Source organism: Molothrus ater, chromosome Z, assembly GCF_012460135.2.
Source record: "Molothrus ater isolate BHLD 08-10-18 breed brown headed cowbird chromosome Z, BPBGC_Mater_1.1, whole genome shotgun sequence".
Lineage (NCBI taxonomy): Eukaryota > Metazoa > Chordata > Aves > Passeriformes > Icteridae > Molothrus > Molothrus ater.
Genome location: NC_050511.2, coordinates 44490383 through 44509948, shown reverse-complemented (window position 1 = coordinate 44509948; position 19566 = coordinate 44490383). Strand labels below are relative to the sequence as shown.

Genomic DNA, 19566 nt, shown 5'->3' with positions numbered 1-19566 from the left:
TGACCATGCAAAAAGGTTGCAAGAAGTACACCACAGATGACAAGAACCTGAAGAGCACCTTGCAGCTGTCATAATACTCACTACCAAACTATGAAAGCATGTCTCAGGAGTGTTTGTCACCAGTCTAGTTCTGGTGACAAAACTGTACCTATCCTGCCAGCATTTCACAGCAACAGTACACAGACTAGAGCAGTTAGTAGGATGTGTTTTTCTACTTTCTTTTGTCACCAACAACTTTAAATGCAAATGGCAACTGTTTCACCCAGATGCAAATTATAGACCACCAGTTTCTCCCTTTCATCCCTAAAGGAGCAAGCTGGCTAGAGATATTTCATTTCTGTGAGAGACTGTGGCTCCTCCTGAAGATAACTTTCCTCCCTCTGAGCACTACAATGATTTGTTGACTGTGCTTGGTTTTATCCTGTTACACAAGAGTGACCTCCCACAGGAGCTTCTCCCCATGCATCTGATAAAATACAGACTGCATGCCAGTATTTCAGTGGGACCTGGAAGATTCTGTGCTTAATCTTGGAATTCCTTGATCTAATCATCTTGATTCTTGGCATTTTAGTTAAAAATCAGTTCAATAAACTTTCCTCTATTAAGTGTTTCTCAGATGGATATCCCTTGAGTACACATGGTGCCTCTTCCGTGGTGTATTCTCCATCTTTGTAGACTTGAAGTCCAAAATTAAAACTGTAATCCTGTTATTATTTCCTGTTTTCTTGCCTTAAGGCCTGTATCTATACCCAAAGACACAGTATAGATAAAAGCCTTGGTGCTTTTGGAATAATGCTAGAATATGCCTGCACGTGCAGCATTATATGCAGCACCTGCATTATATCCTTCAGTGAGAATTTTGCTGATTGTCTCTTCTGCAAATATAGCAAATACTGCAAATGTAAGATGACTAGTGATTAGGACGTGGCAACTCTGTCTGTATGTGCAAAGAGCTACATAACAGAATTTGAATGTCCTTTACAAGGTCATGGCCAGCAGTAGAAATTATTATTTTCTTAGCATTATCGTGATAATAACCTATACTATCCTGGTTTTGAACAATACTGTTTCTCAAACCCACATGCTGCTATTCTGCAGGCAGAACGAGAAAGAAAGATTTTAGTTAGGTTATGAAGTTTTGGTGTGGATGAATCTCTCTGCCTCTAAGGAAGAAGCCTGGCATAATTGGGTTTCTTGGTCTTTCTCTCCCATACAACAGAAGAATTCATAGGTGATATTTCCTTTAAAGCCATGAGGGAAAAAAATTCAACTTTAGTATCTTCCCAATGGATAAAAGCAAGCTGAGAAATAAAAATTTTCTTACCCAAAGTCATTCAAGGTCAGAGCCAGACAAGGGACTAGAGACCCAGTTCTCACAGCGAATTAGGCCATTGGATAAGCTACAGTGATAAACAGAAAAATGGATGGATTTTCCCAGCATATAATAATAGTATGATAAAATCTGTGTCTGAAAGTCATAAAAATCCTCTGAAATAGGGGAAGAAATGGTTGTGTGGCCTCATGCAGTTCCTTTCTCTGCCATTGTAAAAAGGGTGTCTACAACAGACCAGGAGAAGTTTGACCACTGAACAGTGGTCGCTGAACTTTGAATTGAACAGTAACACCCTAGAGCAGAACTCCTGAGTGTTAAAACTGTTACATTAGGAGACACTTAATTGCCATTAATGTCCTCAGAACTATTCACTGCTTTGTAAACGACTGAAAGCCCGCTGAGACTGTGTTTTTAACTTGCTTCAATGCTATTATGTCCAGTGCCTGCTATCCTGCTATGGCTTCATCCATTTGAGGAACGCTTTACTTTGCTTGAACATGTCAGTACCAAAGCTGGGCAACCCACTGCATGCCACAGGAGCTCCTTGCAGGTTTGGTGGTTCAGGCTCACACTTGGAATTGAAAACACTAGAATGGTTTTTAATTCAAAAACTCACATATATCAGTTGCTTGCTCATCATTAGATGCATATGGAATTGGGATGCATACATACTCAAATATCAAATTTGTACATTGGTACATGTCAGGGCCTTCCACTGCACTTTTCTTTTCTGCTGTTTTTCTGCCTCCTTTTGCTCAGTAGTGGTTCAACATGATACAGAGTTGCTTCCTGGCTGTGTTCAGCATATGTAAATAAAGCTTTTAAGAGAAATACAGTCTTGCTGCTTTCTAATTTATGTGGAAAGCCCTAAATAACTTAACTTATTCTTACTTTCTGTTTTACTTTCTGTGGCAGGGATGCCTGGTTTGCCATGAAAACAGTCCAGAAAACACAAGGACCTTGGGATTCCTCTGGCTGGATTCTAGGATACTAGGTAGGAAATGGTATTTCTACATAAATAGTTCTTAATAACTGAAGTTTTTCATGTTCCCAGGCCTGCTTATGGTGTCTCACGATCCACTTTGAAGTGTCCAAAGCACTGGAACCGCACAAGTGAAATGGTAGGAATCAGGAACATCAGACGGCTTTGCTTAGTGAGTCCCATTTGGAGATTTTGCAATGGAATACAAGCATCTCACTGGACAAGAGTGGACTTGAATTTTCAGCAGATTTTTTTTCCCTCACATGGAAACTACTTGGCCTTAGAGCTACACTCTGCTAAGCACAACTAAATATACTATAAAATGCTGATTATCAGTTTAAACTTTTATTAGAAGTTCTTATTTTGAATTCTGGACACCACTAGGATGTGCAATGGAAATGCTATGCTGCTATGCCCATAATTTACTGGCAACTAGCAGTTGCAAAAGCGGTTTCATTTTTTCACACATACAGTCCAGGAGTAAATGTCACATCTGTCTTCTTTCCTGAGCTCTGGTAATGCGTTCTTTATTTTTATCTTAAAATTGAGAGGCAGATGCAGTTAAGGGATAAAGGGGTTTTTATCTCATTATTTAATAAGGATTTTTACGGTGCAACACTTCGCCAAGATGTAGCATGCCGAAATGTACTTACCCAATAGATTGTGTATACAACTTTATAGACTTTGCAAATTAGCATTTCCAGTAAAGATGCCCTAATGAAAGGCTTGAATGAATAGTGTGATATCATCCCTTCCTGAAGAATTTCTTCCTGGATGGGCTTAAACCTAGTTTACAGGATGTATTTTAGAGAGGACCTTGGTTCCTCAATATAGCGTAGGGCTTTCTGGACTCCAGTTGCAGGCCTTTAGGATGTCCTGGCCTAACAGAATACCAGGACTATGTTAAGTTATCAGATTTAAGGAATTACAAGTATGCATATTAAGAGCACTGAGGACACATGAAAGGTATATAAAAGAAAAGGCAGAAAATCATCATGGCATGAGTGGTATCCCCATATTCACCTGCACATATCCTGAAATCACTACCACTCCCAAGCCCTCTGTAACAGATTTTGCATAATCCCAGAATCCTTTTGCTAGTTGGGCAGGTGGTATTAAGAGGTTAAGCTGGTGGGTACTTGTACACAGCCAGACATATGTGTGCAGGCGCTGCATGGAATTCTAATATACTGCTGCTCTTTTCCTTCTCTCAGCAAGTGTGTCTGGACTTCAGCAAAATGAAGAATTGCCTTGTTTATCTCCTCCATTTTAGAGTCTGCATTCAGAGGTTACCCCAGTTTGGTCCTTCACTACTGTGAGCTTTCATCTTCTCTGTAGTCAGTTTTTGATGCTAGTTAAGATACCAGATGTTGATATAAAGTTTAAAGTGCCCCAGCATGAAGAATTTGAGCCAAAACAAACACTGAAAATTCATCAAATCATTCTGTCCTTTTACAGAAATACTCCAAACTGCATATAACTCCATTACAAGGGTATGTGATTACAGATCACATACCCTTGTAATGGCATGGCTCCAGTAGGCACACTGTTCTTACAGGACCTAAAGTCACAGCACACTAGGAAATAGAAATAGCTTTTAAAAATTCTCCAGATTCCAGCTCTAGAAGAGGACAAAGAAAAAAAGAATTTATCCTTTCTTGAAATTACTTTTGCTGTTCCTTTGGAGGTTAGCGCTGAACAAAACAATAATCCTCTACTTGATAACCACAAATGTTGCCATTTTGACTTCATTCGTGTGAATGAATGAGAAACACAGTGTCCTGAGCACTGTTCCCAAAAGGAGGAGATATCAGGGATATATCCTGTGTACTTACAAAGCCTTTTTTCTGTGAACAGGAGGAAGCAATTAAAAAATTATCTGCTCATCACCATAAAAACTCCTCTGCTGCCCAGATGTGTTTTTTGCATGTATTTCTCAGAGGCCATGCTGCAATACTGGTTCAGGCTATGAGCTAAGTTTTCATTACCCTCTGGGGTTTTTTTGGCCCTTTTCTTCCTATCCCCTCTCTCTTTCTAATCAACACCTGCTCTTATTTATAAGGAATTCCCTTATTCAAAAGGAATTTAAATCACTGAGTGATTCTCTTTCACCTTTTTGAGTGGAGATCTGTGCCTATTTTATAAGCACTGGATACTGACATACAGGAGACAAGCTACTCTGTTTGCAAAACTTGGTGGTTAATCTTTGGATCTTTATGCCTCGGTTTCAGTACAATTCAAGATTGGTACCTTATGCCTAGACTTTGCAATTCACTTGCTGAAATCAGGTGGTGTGTGAGATGCTATGGTGAGGTGATACAATGCCAGTCTCCAAAACTGGCTTCAGACTTGAGAAGGCCTTCATGGCTGGCTCCTTTTCCATGAGGACCCTTGTGAGCAAAGGGGCACTCTAGAACTCACTGCAAAATCTCATCAGCTCCAGGACTATCCAGGTTAAGTGCAACATGGCAATGCCTGGGGAGGCGTTTGCCTGCACTGCTTGTGTCTGCTTTGCAGGCACAGTGCTGAGGAACAGAAAGCAAGTTGAAACTCCCACAGTGTCAAAGACTACTAGCACATGTTGGAATAAGGGGCATCTCTCAGTACACCAGGAGTTTTCAAACATATATAGTTTCTGCTGGAAAAAGCCTGTACTATAAAGTGACAGCTGAAAGCCAGCATTGTGGGATATAAAAACCAGGTTTATGTGGGTTTTGTCTTGGCCATAGCTGCTAAGTAGCAATCCTGCAGTAAAACAGGTTATATCTCATCATTCTCTTCTTCTTCTCTCCCTAGAAATTTTAGCCTGCATGGCTCAGACAAGCATGTATCTGACAGTGTATTAGCACTTAAAAAAAAAGAAATGAGAAACTCAATACAGTTAACCTGGAGGGAAAAGACTGCTTTTACTTGAAATGCACAAAATTGCTGTGTGTGCCAGGAGCCTCTGTCTGGTTCTGTAGCAGGCACCTCTACTGAAATAATTTGCTGTAATATTCTTAGCTGTTGTTAGAGATGCATGACTAGTGATTTTGGCCTGCCCTTTTCCAGTCATCCCTCATTTTCCCCTTCTTCCTGCAATGAAACTGGAGAAAATTTGAGTTCCAAATGCAACTTAGCTATGTCTGGGGCACCACTAAATGACAAACAGGTCTCATCCAGCTTTTGGGGTTTTATCCAGACATGCCTTCTAGCAGTTAACTAAGTCTTGCCTGTCTCCTCACGTATTTTCCTCTGAATGTCAGAAGCCAAGCAGTTTTCTATTCTCACTTTACAAATTTTAAAATTTTCAGTTAAGGAATAATTTGAAAATTGATATTTTGAAAATTTGTTTCTTAAACCAGGTGTTTCTGGTTTTCAGTTGCCCATGTAAATACTCCCTTTTATTGTAGTCTTCAGCTCAATGCAGGATCTTTGCAGGTTAGACCTCAAACAAATTAGCAAGATGATTGGTGGTACCACTAAACTGGTGTCAGAATGCTGGAACACTGCTCAGGAACCCTCCAGACCTGCTCTGTAGGTACCTGCAAATAGACACTTGGACTCATTTTGCAGCAGAGAAACTGTTAGTGCAAGAGGCAGCCAGAAAAGCCAGTGAGCACCATATGCTATTGTGTACAGGGATAATGTGGTCTCACTATCCTGTAAAACTGGGAATAAAACTCATATTCATTGTGTGTCTGCAAGCTAGAACAGAGGCAGATGTGTGCCAGCACCTGGAAAGAAAAGAAGGTTATCTACCTGCCACCTTCTTATCCTGGTAAGCAGGCTTTGGCAGAAAAGGGAGTACAGCAGTTCTTTTTTTTTTCCCTTTTCCGCCTTCTAAAGTTACTTTGTAGCAGCACAAGCACTTAGCTGGTTTTGGATCTGTTGGAGAGATGACTTGAACAGTAGTCAGGGCACATCAGAAAACCAAAGAAGCAAATAATGAAATAGACCTACCCAAAACAACCCAATCCCAAAAGAATGAGAAGCCCAAACACACAAGATGTATTCTGTGTCATAAGATCACTGCCCATGACCAGCACTGCGATGGCAGCATTATAGCTGTCACCCAACTGTTTCAGGTGTGGACAGAGGTACCAGAGCTAGCATAATGGCTGTGGGAGGAGGTAATGGTAGCATGTCCTGGGAGCTCAATGCATACACACAGAACAAGCAGCTGCACCTGAGTCACTCTGAGTGGTGGCTTGGCTGAAGTGACACAGAGCATCTCTTCATTCACTTAAAATCCCTGCACTGTGGTGACAACCCATATGACTCAGTTTTGAGAAACCAGTGCATGAGAAAGAGAAGTCTGTCTTTGACCTTCTTTAGCAAAGTTTTCAGTCCTGCTTACCAGAAAGAAAGGAAATCGCTTTCAGATCTGCAAAAGCATGCTTGGCTTCCTCAGTTTGGCCCAAGTCCTCCCCTGAGTTCCAAGAAGCAGGAGTAGGTCATCTTGTCCTTCAATCTATATTCCCAGAAACAACCAGCAATAGCCAGCATTTCATTACAGAGGGACCAGAGAAATTTATCATAACAAGGCTAGCTCTGGGGGACCAAAACTTTCCAGCTTGTGGAGGTGTATGAGTGAAGCACTCTGATTGGAAGCATGTCTCCAAAAGATGTAAATGTACCACAAACCCCAAGTTCTGAGCAGAGGGGTTTAGTAATGGCATTATTTTTAGAACACCAGCACTAAACAGAGTCCAAATCTGTACAAGGTGTCCAGTGTCAGAGGAAACATCATTTCTGTTAACGAGAGATTGCTCTCCAATTAACACAAACATGAAGATGACCATTTAGCCCCTCCCAGAATACTTGTGCTTGATGCTCATATGGCGCTAGGTATTGAATTACCAAGCAGCTGCTCTTCCGTGTTTAATCAGCAGGTGTGGTGATGTTGCACGGAGGAGGTGGTGACGCCGCTGCTTGTCCTGCACATCAGCGGCGCCGATGGGCTTGGGGGTGCGTGTCACAGTGTCATCTAGTGGCCAGTGTCCACCTTCTCGGCGGGGCGACAGCATACAGCAACGACTCTGATCCCCCAAGGCTGAAATCCTATGCAGGTTGTCAGTGCTTCTTCAGAGACAGTGATGGTCATGCACCTCATGGAGCACAGTCCTATCCCCAAGCAGTTTCATTAGACATTATGATGTAGGCATCAGGGCATCCTGAGGTAGGGTTTTTAGCTAAATTTGGTGAAGCTTCTGGTAGCTCATCATGGTACATACTTAGAGAAACCTAAAGTGTGTGCACCCTCAGTTTTGTGTGTCTCATCTCTCTGTAAGTCCCTCATCACCATGGCACTGCATGCATTGGCAGCTAGCACTTTGATGAAAGTGTTTCATGTAACCTCCCTACTTCTTTACAGGAGAATATTGCCACTACAGAAGGTCCAGCTGAGTGGCGCACTCCTAGTCTGCCTCAGCACAACCAGACAGCATCTGAGAGAAGCACATTATGCTAGCAGTGGTTTTGTACTGAATAGATTAGGAAAGACATACACTGTTTTGTCACCGAAGTTGCAAAGACAAAAAGGTGGAAGTCAATAATGGTTATTAAGACAGGGCTACACCAAGGCAAGAATATCAGCTCTGATGAAAGCAAGCATAGATTATGATTTCACACTTTACTAATGCTCCATACTCCACTGAATGTTCCAGGTACACTGATTTACAAGGGAGAGTTGTATCAGTAGTTTTCCATTTAGACACAGCTCTTCAATAATAAAATTGTATACAAGAGTCACATCATTACAACAATAACAACAGTAAATTTTCTTGTACAGATGAACCCATTGGGACAAATAACTGTGATGTTTGCCCTGATCAAAGATAGTCAGTACCAATGCCTACAGATTAAAGTCATCTCTTAACTTCCTACTCTAAGACCCTTTTCTGTACATTTTGTCAAGATCCTTCTTCCACCAGAAACATTTTGTCTCGGATGCATTAAAATTGAAGGTTTAGTGGCTTCACTTGCAACCTGGCTGGGTAGCCATCCTTTTCCAGCTCTGACAGCTCAGTATTTTTGTGCATGGTTGACCAGCAGAAAACTGAGGTGTCTTTACAAGAGAATTTGAAAGCTTCCTTGGAATCCAAGTGACAATAAATATAAACATTTGAAAGAAGGAACACTTCTGTTTCAACAGAGTGACTTTTTTTGATTCCTGTTGTTTAAGCAGAACTCTAGGGTCCAACACATTTTTTTCTCTAGGATTTACACAATTTGTTAGGTTACGTTTGTCTTATGTAGATAAGACAAGGTATTTTTTCTATTAAAAATATGTATTTGATTATTTATTGGTAAATGGAGCTCAGAAGCAGTATTATCTTTCCATGTACCACTATGCTTGCATAACCAGTTGTCCTGGTTCAGGGCAAATTCGGGAGAAAACCCTCAGAGGGGCTCCTCTAGAAAAGCAGATTCAATCAGCCCCTCCCCCAACTGGTTTGGGAGAAAATACCTCCTTGGAGAAAAGTGGAAAAAACCGTTTATTAAACAATAAAACCTAAACAATATTAAGCAATAAAACCCCTTGCCGCTCCAAAAGAGATGACAAACTTACAAAGTCTCTTCCCCGGGTTGCAGTTCAGCTCACTCAGTCTCTGATCAGTCCCTCAGGCGCTGGAAATGCCGCGGCCCAGGCCCGGCCCGGTGGGCCACAGGTGCAGCTGCCAGTGCTCCTCTGGGTGTTCAGTCCAGAGCAGGTTTAAACAGCTCCAAGAAAGAGGGAAAAAAACCCCACAGTCCAGGGAACTTCTCTGCCTCAGCTAGCTAAACTAACTAAAACAAAGGAGAGCTCTGTCCCACTGTCTGTCCCTCTGCAGACAACAGTCAGGAGCAGGAATGTAGAGGGATGAGTGCAGTGTCTGAAAACAAAAACTGCTGCTTCTTCTCTCCCCCCCATCACTCACTGGAACATGTCTTAAAGGTGCAAAACTTATTGTTCAGCATAAAAAGAGCAGACGACTGGGGATAAAAGCATCATATAGTCAACCCAGGATACCAGTATAAAACCCTACCAACTCTGCTAGAATCTTATTCATTACTTATAGACATCATTTTCAAGAATGAGAAGGCCATAGGTTGACCATATCCCTAAAAAGGTTTTGTCAGAGGAATCTTACCTATTCTAACCACTAGGAAGTCTTTATGGCTAAATCTAAGCTCTTGCCTCAGCCCACAAGTGACTGAGATCACATCCCAAAATACACTGTCCCTGTGGACACTCTTCATCAATCTTACCTTGTGATGATTTATTGCTGAAATTTATGCTAGTGTCTATAAAGAATACTCTGCTTTATTCCAAGTGTCCTCTGAATTTTGTGAAAGATACAGGAAAAATTCTGTTCCCTCTTCACTGATGATGTTTATTTAAAGGATTGTATTTCACTGTTCATCTTTCTGAGCTTTCTTGACTCATAGTGGCAAATACATTACTTTATCCTGAAGTCCTTGAACACCCTGACTATTCAGTACTCCATATTTAGTACAGTTCCAATTAGGAACAACTCGTAGGGGTAGAAACACACATTTTGCTTTGTACTAGAGTTACAAATATAGTAAAAAACCCCAAACATGTAAAAAAAAAAAGAATGAAAGAAAAAGAACCCTCCAGGTTAACCAATCTCCAAAAGTTTGAAGTCCATGTCTGTTTTGAATGTTCATTTGAGAAAACACAAAAATGTTTTCTCTTCTGCTGAGAAAGCAGCAAAACCACTACAAAATTACACAGCTTTGTATATCAATTCCACTCCCTGTGAGTTGTTCTGAATGTCAAGACTGCATTGAATTAAAGAATTTCAAGTGTTAAAAAAAAATTCCACTATTGTTTAATCACAGTTAACACCTTTTAATGTTTAGTGTCAGAAAGACAGCATATTAAGGAATAAACACCAGCACTTGTTTGTTCCCTCTATGATCGTTTCCAATAAAATATTTCATATCAGACAAACACTCCATAAGAACACAGTTTACAATAACCATTTGCTGAAAACAGGGTAGATGCATTTTTCTGATGTAGGTATACACCTTCTCCAGGATCCTCAAAGCATTTTTTCTGTCTGTGCAGGGAAGAATTCAGGGCTCCACTGAATATATCAGGTGTACTGAAAGTTTCTGGGGTAAGAATACTCCAGTGCAAAAGACATCTCAATGCAATAGAATCCAATACTTATACAAGGGGATATTTTACCTCGATTAGCGTCTGAAAAAACCAAACTATGCACTTACAAGGACCAAAAGAAACACATTAAAAAATCAGACAATTGCTTTAAGTTATCTATTTTAATTACAAAATTACACTTGGTGTTAGTTGCATAAAACAGCATAGGCTGACAGTGTTACACAGCTGCTCCCACACATGGCGACACCTGCAGTGCCTACTTGCACTAATCAGGTTACTCTATATCCCCTATAGTTAAGTTACCTGCAGTCACTACTGCAGCAAACTCATGAGACAGTGTTAGGAACTACAAGTGGGTAAGCCACAACATGAGACATGGTTTTAGTGCTTCACAGATTGTAGAGTAACTTATGTTGGAAAAAACCTCTAAGATCAAGGCCAACCATTAACTGAGCACTGTCAATGTAATAGATATACATTTATGTATTTTTAGTTAGGAACTAAAACCTCTACCTGGTACATTTTAATAATTAAGCCTTAATACATGTCTTGACTGCAGCTAGAGCCATCAACAGTAGCAGCAGCAACTGAGGACTATACAGCAGTCTGCACTCCTCTCCCCTTGCAATACTTACAAATGGACTTGTTGATGACCCTACTTAGTACAGCTTTAGAACAGCTTGAAAGCTTAACACTGTTTTCTTCCATCTTCAGTTACTGCTCTTTATCCGTCAGTGTACTGCTCTGTTCAGTGCCTGAACTGTGCTTGCTCTTAAGGGACCTTCCAATGTATCTCCAGTACTCTTTTCGGATGGTGTCTTTTTCTTTAGCCAGAATTTCACACAACTATGAAAGAAAAATGAGAGACTGGAGTATTAAACCAAAAAGCTTACAATCCTTAATTATAAAATGCATACAACCTGTATTACAGATAGTGTTAGAAATATGTTCCTCTGCAACATTTGTTTTATTCATGGGATTTGTAACTGTTTAATGACATCAAAATAAGGACAACCTCAGTTGGTAGCCAACCAATCTGACACTGCACAAAAATCCCTCCAGGCCCATTTCAGTTGTACTAGTTCCCTTTCACTCATTCCCATGCCTACCACTCATCATCCATGCCAACCTAATGCACCCAGTAGTAGAGCACACGATACTTCCTGAGAACCTCGAATGTCTTTTAGTCATCCAACAGGCTGTAAACCACCTAATTCCAAACACTGGAAGATCATCCTGGTCTTGAATCTTCAATACTCTTGACAGACTAACAGGAGATCTTTTATTTCTGGTTTTTTCCTCAGCAGACTGTCCCAAAAAGGTTCTCCCTGCAAGTCAGTAACCCTCTCTCATGCAACATTAAGAGCTGGTATACTCTTCGTATTTGGGTTTTTTTATACTTCTATAAAAAGTTTTTTTATACTTCTACTTATATACTTCTTTTATACTTCTATATATTTGTTTTTTTTTTTTTTTTAATTTTGATGTGAATAAGCAGCACAGTAGAAATCAATACTACTTACAGGACAAACTGTGTAAATTTTACACAGTCTGAACACTACAAATGTTCAGACTAAATTCCCTTTTATTATGCAGATGACATTGCCTTACTCAGTGAAATGGAGTTAAGAAATTAAGGGCTTTGATGTCTAAAAAGAGAAGTCAAAATCAGTGAAATAGTATAAAGGAGCCAATTGCACTTGTTTACAATCTGGTCCTGGAACACAACAATGGAAAAGTGCTGAGAAAGAACAACGTTGGAACACAAAGACTCCAGGCGGAACTGCAGATCTAATAACGTTAAGTTCCAGTCAGTCTCACAGTGAATGGAAAATGTTCTCATAAAAACTATGCTACAAACTGCAACAAAGAACAGCCAAGTATGAAACTCTGGGAGATACACAACATTGCCAGAAGTAATTTATGCTCTCTAGGAAGTGGTGCCTGACATTTCTTACTGATACCCCAGTGCCTGCTGTCCATAAGCTAATTCTGTCAACTTTCTTAGAAAAAGCTGAGAAGGGCCAAGGGAGTTCAACTGAGGTTGTTTGGACATGGATATTCTGAGAAAAATTCATTAACCTACAGAGAAGAGAGTGAGTTAATGCTATAAAGTAAACATTGAAAACTCCTCTATCATTCAAACATCTTCTTTCTTCTGCAGTAGTATCAGAGACCTTCCTTCACCACCACATGAAGAAAATTTAAGAGTAATTTAATAACTGGCTAGTTATTATTTATATTTAAATTCATGAGATCCTTGTAATTGTCTGGCTTTTGTGTTAAACTCTTCATAGACTTCTCATGATTAACAACTAACCTGTTCTATTTATGAAAATCAATCTCATTTTGTCAAGCTATAAAACCAGACAGGAATAGGGAGCATCCCTGGGAAGAAAAACCAAGCTCTCAAAATGTACCTCCAATGCCTTGTTCAGTGTTTCTTCCTTGTTATCGCACTGGTTTTCTAGCATATCTTCATATATGTCCACAAGAAAGGCAATCAGATAGGGTGAACTGTGACTGGGCTGTAAATTCAACAGTTCTTCCAGCAGATTTGGATATTTAGAAAGACCACGATCCTGCAGAATCCTAGAAGAGAGGTTAATAGGCTTGACACATAATTATGGGAAATCTGGTGTGAATAATTGCACTTTTGTTATGATTCCGTTACTTGAAGATTAGGTTTGAAATCAGGCTGCAGATATAAGTAAGTCAGAAAGTAAGCAGCATGCAGAACTAGTATAGCCTCATGTTGTAGTAAGCTGGGATAGTTTTTGTTCAACTGAACAGGAATTAGACTGAAAGCATGTTAGTTATTTCCTATCTATGCTTTTTAACACAGTGACATTACAGGTCAAGTTTTTAAAAGCATGAGAAGTACTTGTAGCCCTTCTGCAAGAACTATAGGGCCAGAAGCTTAGTGAAAAGTTACAGAGAAATTAAGTTAGAATATAAGAACCCTTTGTGACAGTATTTGCCTGCCTGCTTAAGCACACTACACTAGAACAAAAAGAAAAAAAATATTTTTAATTAAGAAGTAGGCATCAGACACCTTCCACAGATTCTTTGTCTCATGGAGAAATACACCTCACCCTTTTAAGTAGTTCCAAGCACTCTCATTATGTGGCACTGCTGTGATCATCTCAAGAGTGTACCTGCAAGAAAAAGGGAATGGGTCATGAATGCAACCGATGACAATGCAGTTAGAAATTACCTGAATGTGCTCAGAAGCTTCCAAATGCATATCTCTAGCCTATACTTCACTCTTTTTGTAGATCATCTCACCTGGGTAGATCAAAAATCGCTCACAATATAATCATCAGGAGTCTCAAAGAAGCAGACACTATGTTTTAAGCGTTCAATTTGCTGGAATTTGTACAATAATGAATCAGTTCTCAAAATTATTAGCAAAACCACTGAGAGAACAACATAATACACTCTCCTGGTACGCTAAAGGAGTAACTTATATCTTGATGCTCAGAAATGGCAAGGGGCTGACAATGGCCGGAGTAACTGAGCTCTGTTAATATGACTACAAGTGGTATGTTCAGTACCTATTTGCAGAACTTTTTTCCTCAGGCTGCACTCAAGCAAACCCACAGAAAGGCAGAGCTCGAGCTTTCAGCTCACACAGCCTTCTGCAGCATTGTGAAAGCAACAGTGAGGCAACTGCTATAAAAGCAAAGCAACAAAAGGCACCTCCAATACAGCCACAAAGCCACATTTCATCTACACAAAACAGATTTATCTTCTGGCTTTTCCCAGCATAACGAAGCATTCTGATGATTTTCAGAGGCTGCAGATAGAGGAGTATCTGATATATCAAGAGTACTAACAAATACCCACAACTGTAACTGTTTTAAAACATTCTGCAGTCACTGTGACAAAGAACAAGTTTATAAACGAACCATAGTGGTATAAACCAGCAGTTCTATAGTGACATCTGGGAAATCTTAATCTTAGCCAGTCTGGTTCTTAAGATGGTACCCAATTATCTTGACAAGATCAGGAGAGGATGTCCAATCTAAACTCTGGAGATAAAAAGTTGAAGATATCAAAGTCTAAGTCATGGAAATGGTTCAGATTCACCGATCTACAGGAAGGTTATAAACTGGAAGAGAAGTAAAACTTCTAGAAGGTTGCAAAGACAACCATGGAAGATGGTGAGGGCTGGGATCCTCTATGAATAATGCACCAAAAGATTCAGAGATTCAGTCTTTCTTCTGAAAAATAACTCTATTAAAAATCAGAGTACCTTAATTGTTTCTTCACTTTTGACAAATATCTTCTCATAAACATCAACCCTAATCAGCAGTCTGAGATGTGAAAACCATATGAAGAGGCTTCTCTTACCACCATGGGTAGTAAAATATGTCTAGAAGCCCAGTTTGTCTTCAGTTACAAACACGCAACCTAGAAACAGTGAGCACAAAACTCTTTTTCCTGGAAACTAGCCATCTCACAGAGGCAGTTCTCTTTGTTCCAACCACATACTACTGAAAGGTTTAATTTTCCAGCTGCATCAAATTCCTCATAAAAGGCAGCTCCTCTTCCTACAAACCATGTCACTGTATTGGGTTTGCATGGCCTGTTTCTTTGGTAGCGGAGGGTGGCTACAGGGGTGGCTTCTGTGAGAAGCTGCTAGAAGCTTCTTCCATGTCTATCAGAGAGAGTCCCTGGTGGCTCCAAGGATGGATGTGCCATTAGAAAGGCTGGGCCTATTAGAAATTATGGTAACGCCTCTGTGGTAACATATTTAAGAGAAAAAACAAAGGTGGTTGCACAGTTTTATTTGCTGCAGACACAAAGGTCAGGCAAGAAGGAAGAGGGCGGGGGTGCTCCAGGCACCAGAGCTGAAGAGTGCCTCTTTCCAAACTTTCTAATGAACAGCACAGCAGTGTCACAGATCTTCTGTAGCCTGTCCTACAATAACTAGTTCACCATAAACCCCAAAGTTTTGTTTGCACAATAAACAGCAGGCCAGGAAAACCGATTCATGATAGCAGCTTGCTCAGGATAAGCAGAGCTTACTTCAGTCTGACACTTGATCTGCTAACCATGAATGTTAGTCCCAGAAGTGAATAAAAATCAGAAAACAAAGCCCACGGGGACTGTGAAAGTATTCCTTTGCTTTCATGTAATGGAGACTGTTTAATACGAGCCTGAATAGCATTACTAACCGGACTTCTCTGTCTAGGACTGCTGGGTCATCATAGCCAGTGGTGTTGAAAATGACGAAGTGCCGTTGGTTCCAAACAGAGTTGTTTCTCACATCTTCTCTCAAAAGCTGGTCCACGTAGTCTAGTTCATTGTCCCATAATTTGAACTCCTACAGAAAGGGAAGGAAGAGAAAGTATCACAATCAAAAGTTTTATTTATTTTTTTAAATACTTTCTTGTTCTTAAGTTGCCTGAACATCAGATAGAGCCTTTTTTGAAGAAATCAACAGAAAGTTAAAAAAAAAAAGACTGCAGGTGAGCTAGGAACATGCTACACTACTCAGTGGTACACAGTGGTATTGGCTCATCATTAAATTCACACACACAACAGTACGTAGACAACAACCCAATTCTTTGAACTCATTTCCTAAAAGGAAAGTTTATAGCTAACCTCTGCCACACATTTAAAATGCAAGTTATCTAAAGAATCAAGAGTTCTGTGGATACAATACCTGAATAACCCATTGTCTGTGTTGCCAGGCATGGTAATTTTTGGCATCTTGGTTAAGAATGTCAGCTATGAACTCAAGCTCTCGGGATGGATCCTGCAGCCACTCAACCAGCACCCGTCTGTGATGCCTAATGATGAGAAGAACAAAGTCTAAATTTTTTTGGTGAGTTTGTGTTCTATATAACAGCAGCTTATAGCAGGTGCACAACTTAGGAAAAAAACCCCACTAGTTAAATACTTCAAATTAAGCATACCAGAACATTTCACTTGGCTCTGAGAAATGCATGATACTTATTTATATTATAGAAAATTCTAACCACACATACACCATGGCCAATCATCTCATTTTAGACAAGTAATATTCACCTGAAACAACACAGTTTCACACTTATGGTCAAAGTCTTCAGCAGAGTAAAGTTTTCTACTACTGCATAATTTCTCTAGCAATAACAATACTGCTCTTTCGCCTATTCCTATTAATTTTGGAAAAAACCCAACAACAAGCAGGCAAACTCCAAAACACAATAAAAGAAAAGATACTAATTTATGTGTGTGTTCTCAGCTGCCTTTTCACAAGTCTTTTTTTTTTACCTGTCAGACTTATTTTGGCAGTCTAAAAATTGAAATTAACAAGAAAACAACACCTGCTTAGCATGTTATATGCTTAGAAAAAATATCTGAAAGGAGCTTTGACATGATGCAACTCCATTTAACTCCCCCACCACGACTGGACAATTTACAAAACAACTATTATCTGCAAAAACATTAAGAACAGGAAAGAAAGCATGATTTTACCAGACTTGGTAGTTCTTTGGCTGATCTTCAATGATAGCTGTAATGTACTTAAGTTCCTCATGGAGATCCTTTCCCAAAGACTGCAGGAGGACTCTCCGGAAATGCCTGTATAAAAGTCAAGCATTTGAACATTGCAAAAGGACTTTCCTAAAATTCACAGAGAAGAACATGGAATCACCTTTGTTCACAGTTCTTGTAAATAATATTGAGATAAAAACAGTGCAAAAAGCTAAAACTAATGGAAAATCCTTAACCACGTATCTAGTTCTGTTAAAGGGCTTTCAATTATGGAACAGCACAGAACTAGGATATGACTGGTTGCAACAGTACATGATCTAAGATTGTAACAATCATGTTCAAGTTAACCTGTACCCATGATAGTTTTCTGTCACAGAAACTAAGACTTCTGTGCTTGAAACAATGCAAACCTTCTGATTTTATGGCAATTAGTGGAATGAAGATGTACAAGAGGTACTTGTTAGCTTGTGAGTAAAATGCCCTACTCTGAATATCAGAAATTCACTGTTTATTTATTACCTAACTTGACAGATCTTTTAAAATGCAAAAAGTATTAGTAGTTTATTATTAGTAGTAAATACATAAATTATTTGCCATCACATTTTTATGCCTCTTCTCAAAGTCAACTGAGGGCATCTTCAGCATTTTGCCATGGACACATTATCAGGTAAGTAATCTAATTTTAAACAGCAACATCCTTTTTGTGGCTATCCCTGACCTTGACTGATAATATCCTTAGAGCCAAAAGAATGAAAACCACTGATTTAACATGAGGCATGGGAAATACTGAACATGGGCTTTCGTTGGAAGCTCACTGGAAAGGTACTCTACTCCTCTGTGTAAATTCAACTAGGCATGCCTTAATTCAATGAACAAAACATTAAAGACTTAAAAGGTAGGCAGTTGAATGACCACAGAAATAATAATACCAAGATTACTACATACCATACTGTGTAGTTTGCAGCATTTAACTCAATGGCATCTGCTGTTAACTTGAAAGCTCTTTCACTTCTCTCATCCCGCTGCAGAACAGCCCGGAAGTAATCATAGACATCTCGGACTAAATAGAGAATAGCATCTTAGCCAATGGCCTGAACAGGGGGTAAGGTTAATAATCCTTTAAATTGCTTCCTACTTTCTGTGCTCTAAATACACCTCTGTAAAATGAATCATACCTATCAATGCGAAAGCATTTTCCACTGAGACCTGTGCAGGATATTAGCACACCACAAAGCTGCACAAGTATGTTAGAAGCACACCATCAGAATAATAGCCAAAACAATCATAAAAGATCTGTGCTGCTTACTCTCACTACTTCACCAGCTGCAAGAACTTCATGTTTTGCTTCCATTTGTGGGCTGGAAATGCCTTGTGACATGAACCATACTGTCTGCTGTATTACCTCTTAAGCCATAGGATTCTAAAGGAGAACCCTGGCTATTAACATCTCAGGTGAAGATTCAGCTTCAAAGATGCTTGGTGAAAACACCACACACAAGCACCGTAACACAATGAATTAATTTCTTCACAGTATCACTCTAGAAAATGTTATCCAAAACATGAAGTCTTGTTTCAACAATGGTTAAGGGCAGAATACATTTAAGACTTACATTTTTCACTGTAGATGATCTGAACAACAGGATTCGGCCCATCATTTTGTGGAACAGGTTCAATATCAGCCCATTCCTTCCTGTCCCTGTAAATAGATATTTTTGTGTTTTCAATGTTTCTAAAAAGCACAAAATGCTACTCAAACCATGACACGCACGAACACATGTCCAGTAACACATCCTTGCTCTGAACAGTCCCTACTATTTTAGCTACATTATTGTCTGTAACACAGACCAGCATATAAATACATAAAGGTGTCCCCAACATAAGAAGGACATGGAGGTGTGGGAGCAGAGCAGGGCCACGATGTTGAAAAGAGGACTGGACCACCCTTAAAAACAAACGGAAAAAGTTGGGGCTGTGCAGCCTAGAGAAGAGAATGCCGTGTGAAGTCCTCAGAGCAGCCTTCCAGTATCTAAACGGGACCTACAGGGAAGCTGGAGAGGGATTTTCCGTCAGAAACTGTCATGATGGGACAAGGAGTAATGGGTACAAACTAAGAGAGGGAAAATTTAGGTTAGACATTGGGAAGAAATTCTTTGACTGTAGAGGTGGTGAGACACTGGACCAGGCTGCCCAGAGAAGCTGCGTATGCACCAGCTCCGGCAGTGTTCAAAGCCATGCTGGATAAAGCCTTGAGCAACTCGATGTAGTGAAAGGTGTCCCTGCCCCTCCCAGAAGCTCCCCACTCCTCCGGCCCCAGCTCCGCCACTCCGCGCCTCCCGTGCCGTGCCATGCCGTGCCGTGCCGTGCCGTGCTGTGCCGTGCACGTCCGGTCCGGCCCGGCCCCATGCCGCCGCAGCCGTACCTGTACAGCACGTAGCCCGCATCTTCCCCATCCTCCTCCTCCTCCAGCAGCTGCCCGAAGCCTCCCTCCGGCTCGCTGCTGCTGCCACCCTCCACGTCCCCCTCCGGCTGCAGCTCCACCGCTCCCGCCGCCCTCCCATCCGCCGCCATCGCTCCGCTGCCGCTTCCGGGACCCGGCTGCACCACAAAGGCGGGGGCGGAGCGACGGCGCGGCTCGACAGCGCCGCCCCTGGG

The 19566-nt window shown here is 40.5% G+C and overlaps 1 protein-coding gene across 1 annotated transcript; it reads right to left on the bottom strand.

Annotated features, from left to right (window-relative positions):
* Nucleotides 1-10574: 10574 nt before the first annotated feature.
* On the bottom strand, nt 10575-19497 carry FNTA (farnesyltransferase, CAAX box, alpha). Its single transcript, XM_036403575.2, has 9 exons — nt 19334-19497; nt 18525-18610; nt 17860-17974; nt 16897-17001; nt 16103-16229; nt 15612-15760; nt 13524-13586; nt 12849-13020; nt 10575-11274 (listed from the first exon to the last, which is right to left on the bottom strand). Exons 1-9 carry the CDS (start codon nt 19480-19482, stop codon nt 11143-11145), a joined length of 1098 nt encoding a protein of 365 aa, XP_036259468.1. The 5' UTR covers nt 19483-19497; the 3' UTR covers nt 10575-11142.
* Between the last annotated feature and the right edge of the window lie 69 nt (nt 19498-19566).

What these genes read in the sequence shown, in the direction of transcription:
- FNTA (XM_036403575.2), bottom strand. Translation starts at nt 19,482, where the DNA reads ATGGCGGCGGATGGGAGGGCGGCGGGAGCGGTGGAGCTGCAGCCGGAG. An exon ending in GCGGGCTACGTGCTGTACAG is followed by an intron (nt 18,611 to 19,333) that starts GTACGGCTGCGG and finishes ATCTATTTACAG; the next exon opens with GGACAGGAAGGAATGGGCTG. An exon ending in GCTGCAAACTACACAGTATG is followed by an intron (nt 17,002 to 17,859) that starts GTATGTAGTAAT and finishes ACTTTTATACAG; the next exon opens with GCATTTCCGGAGAGTCCTCC.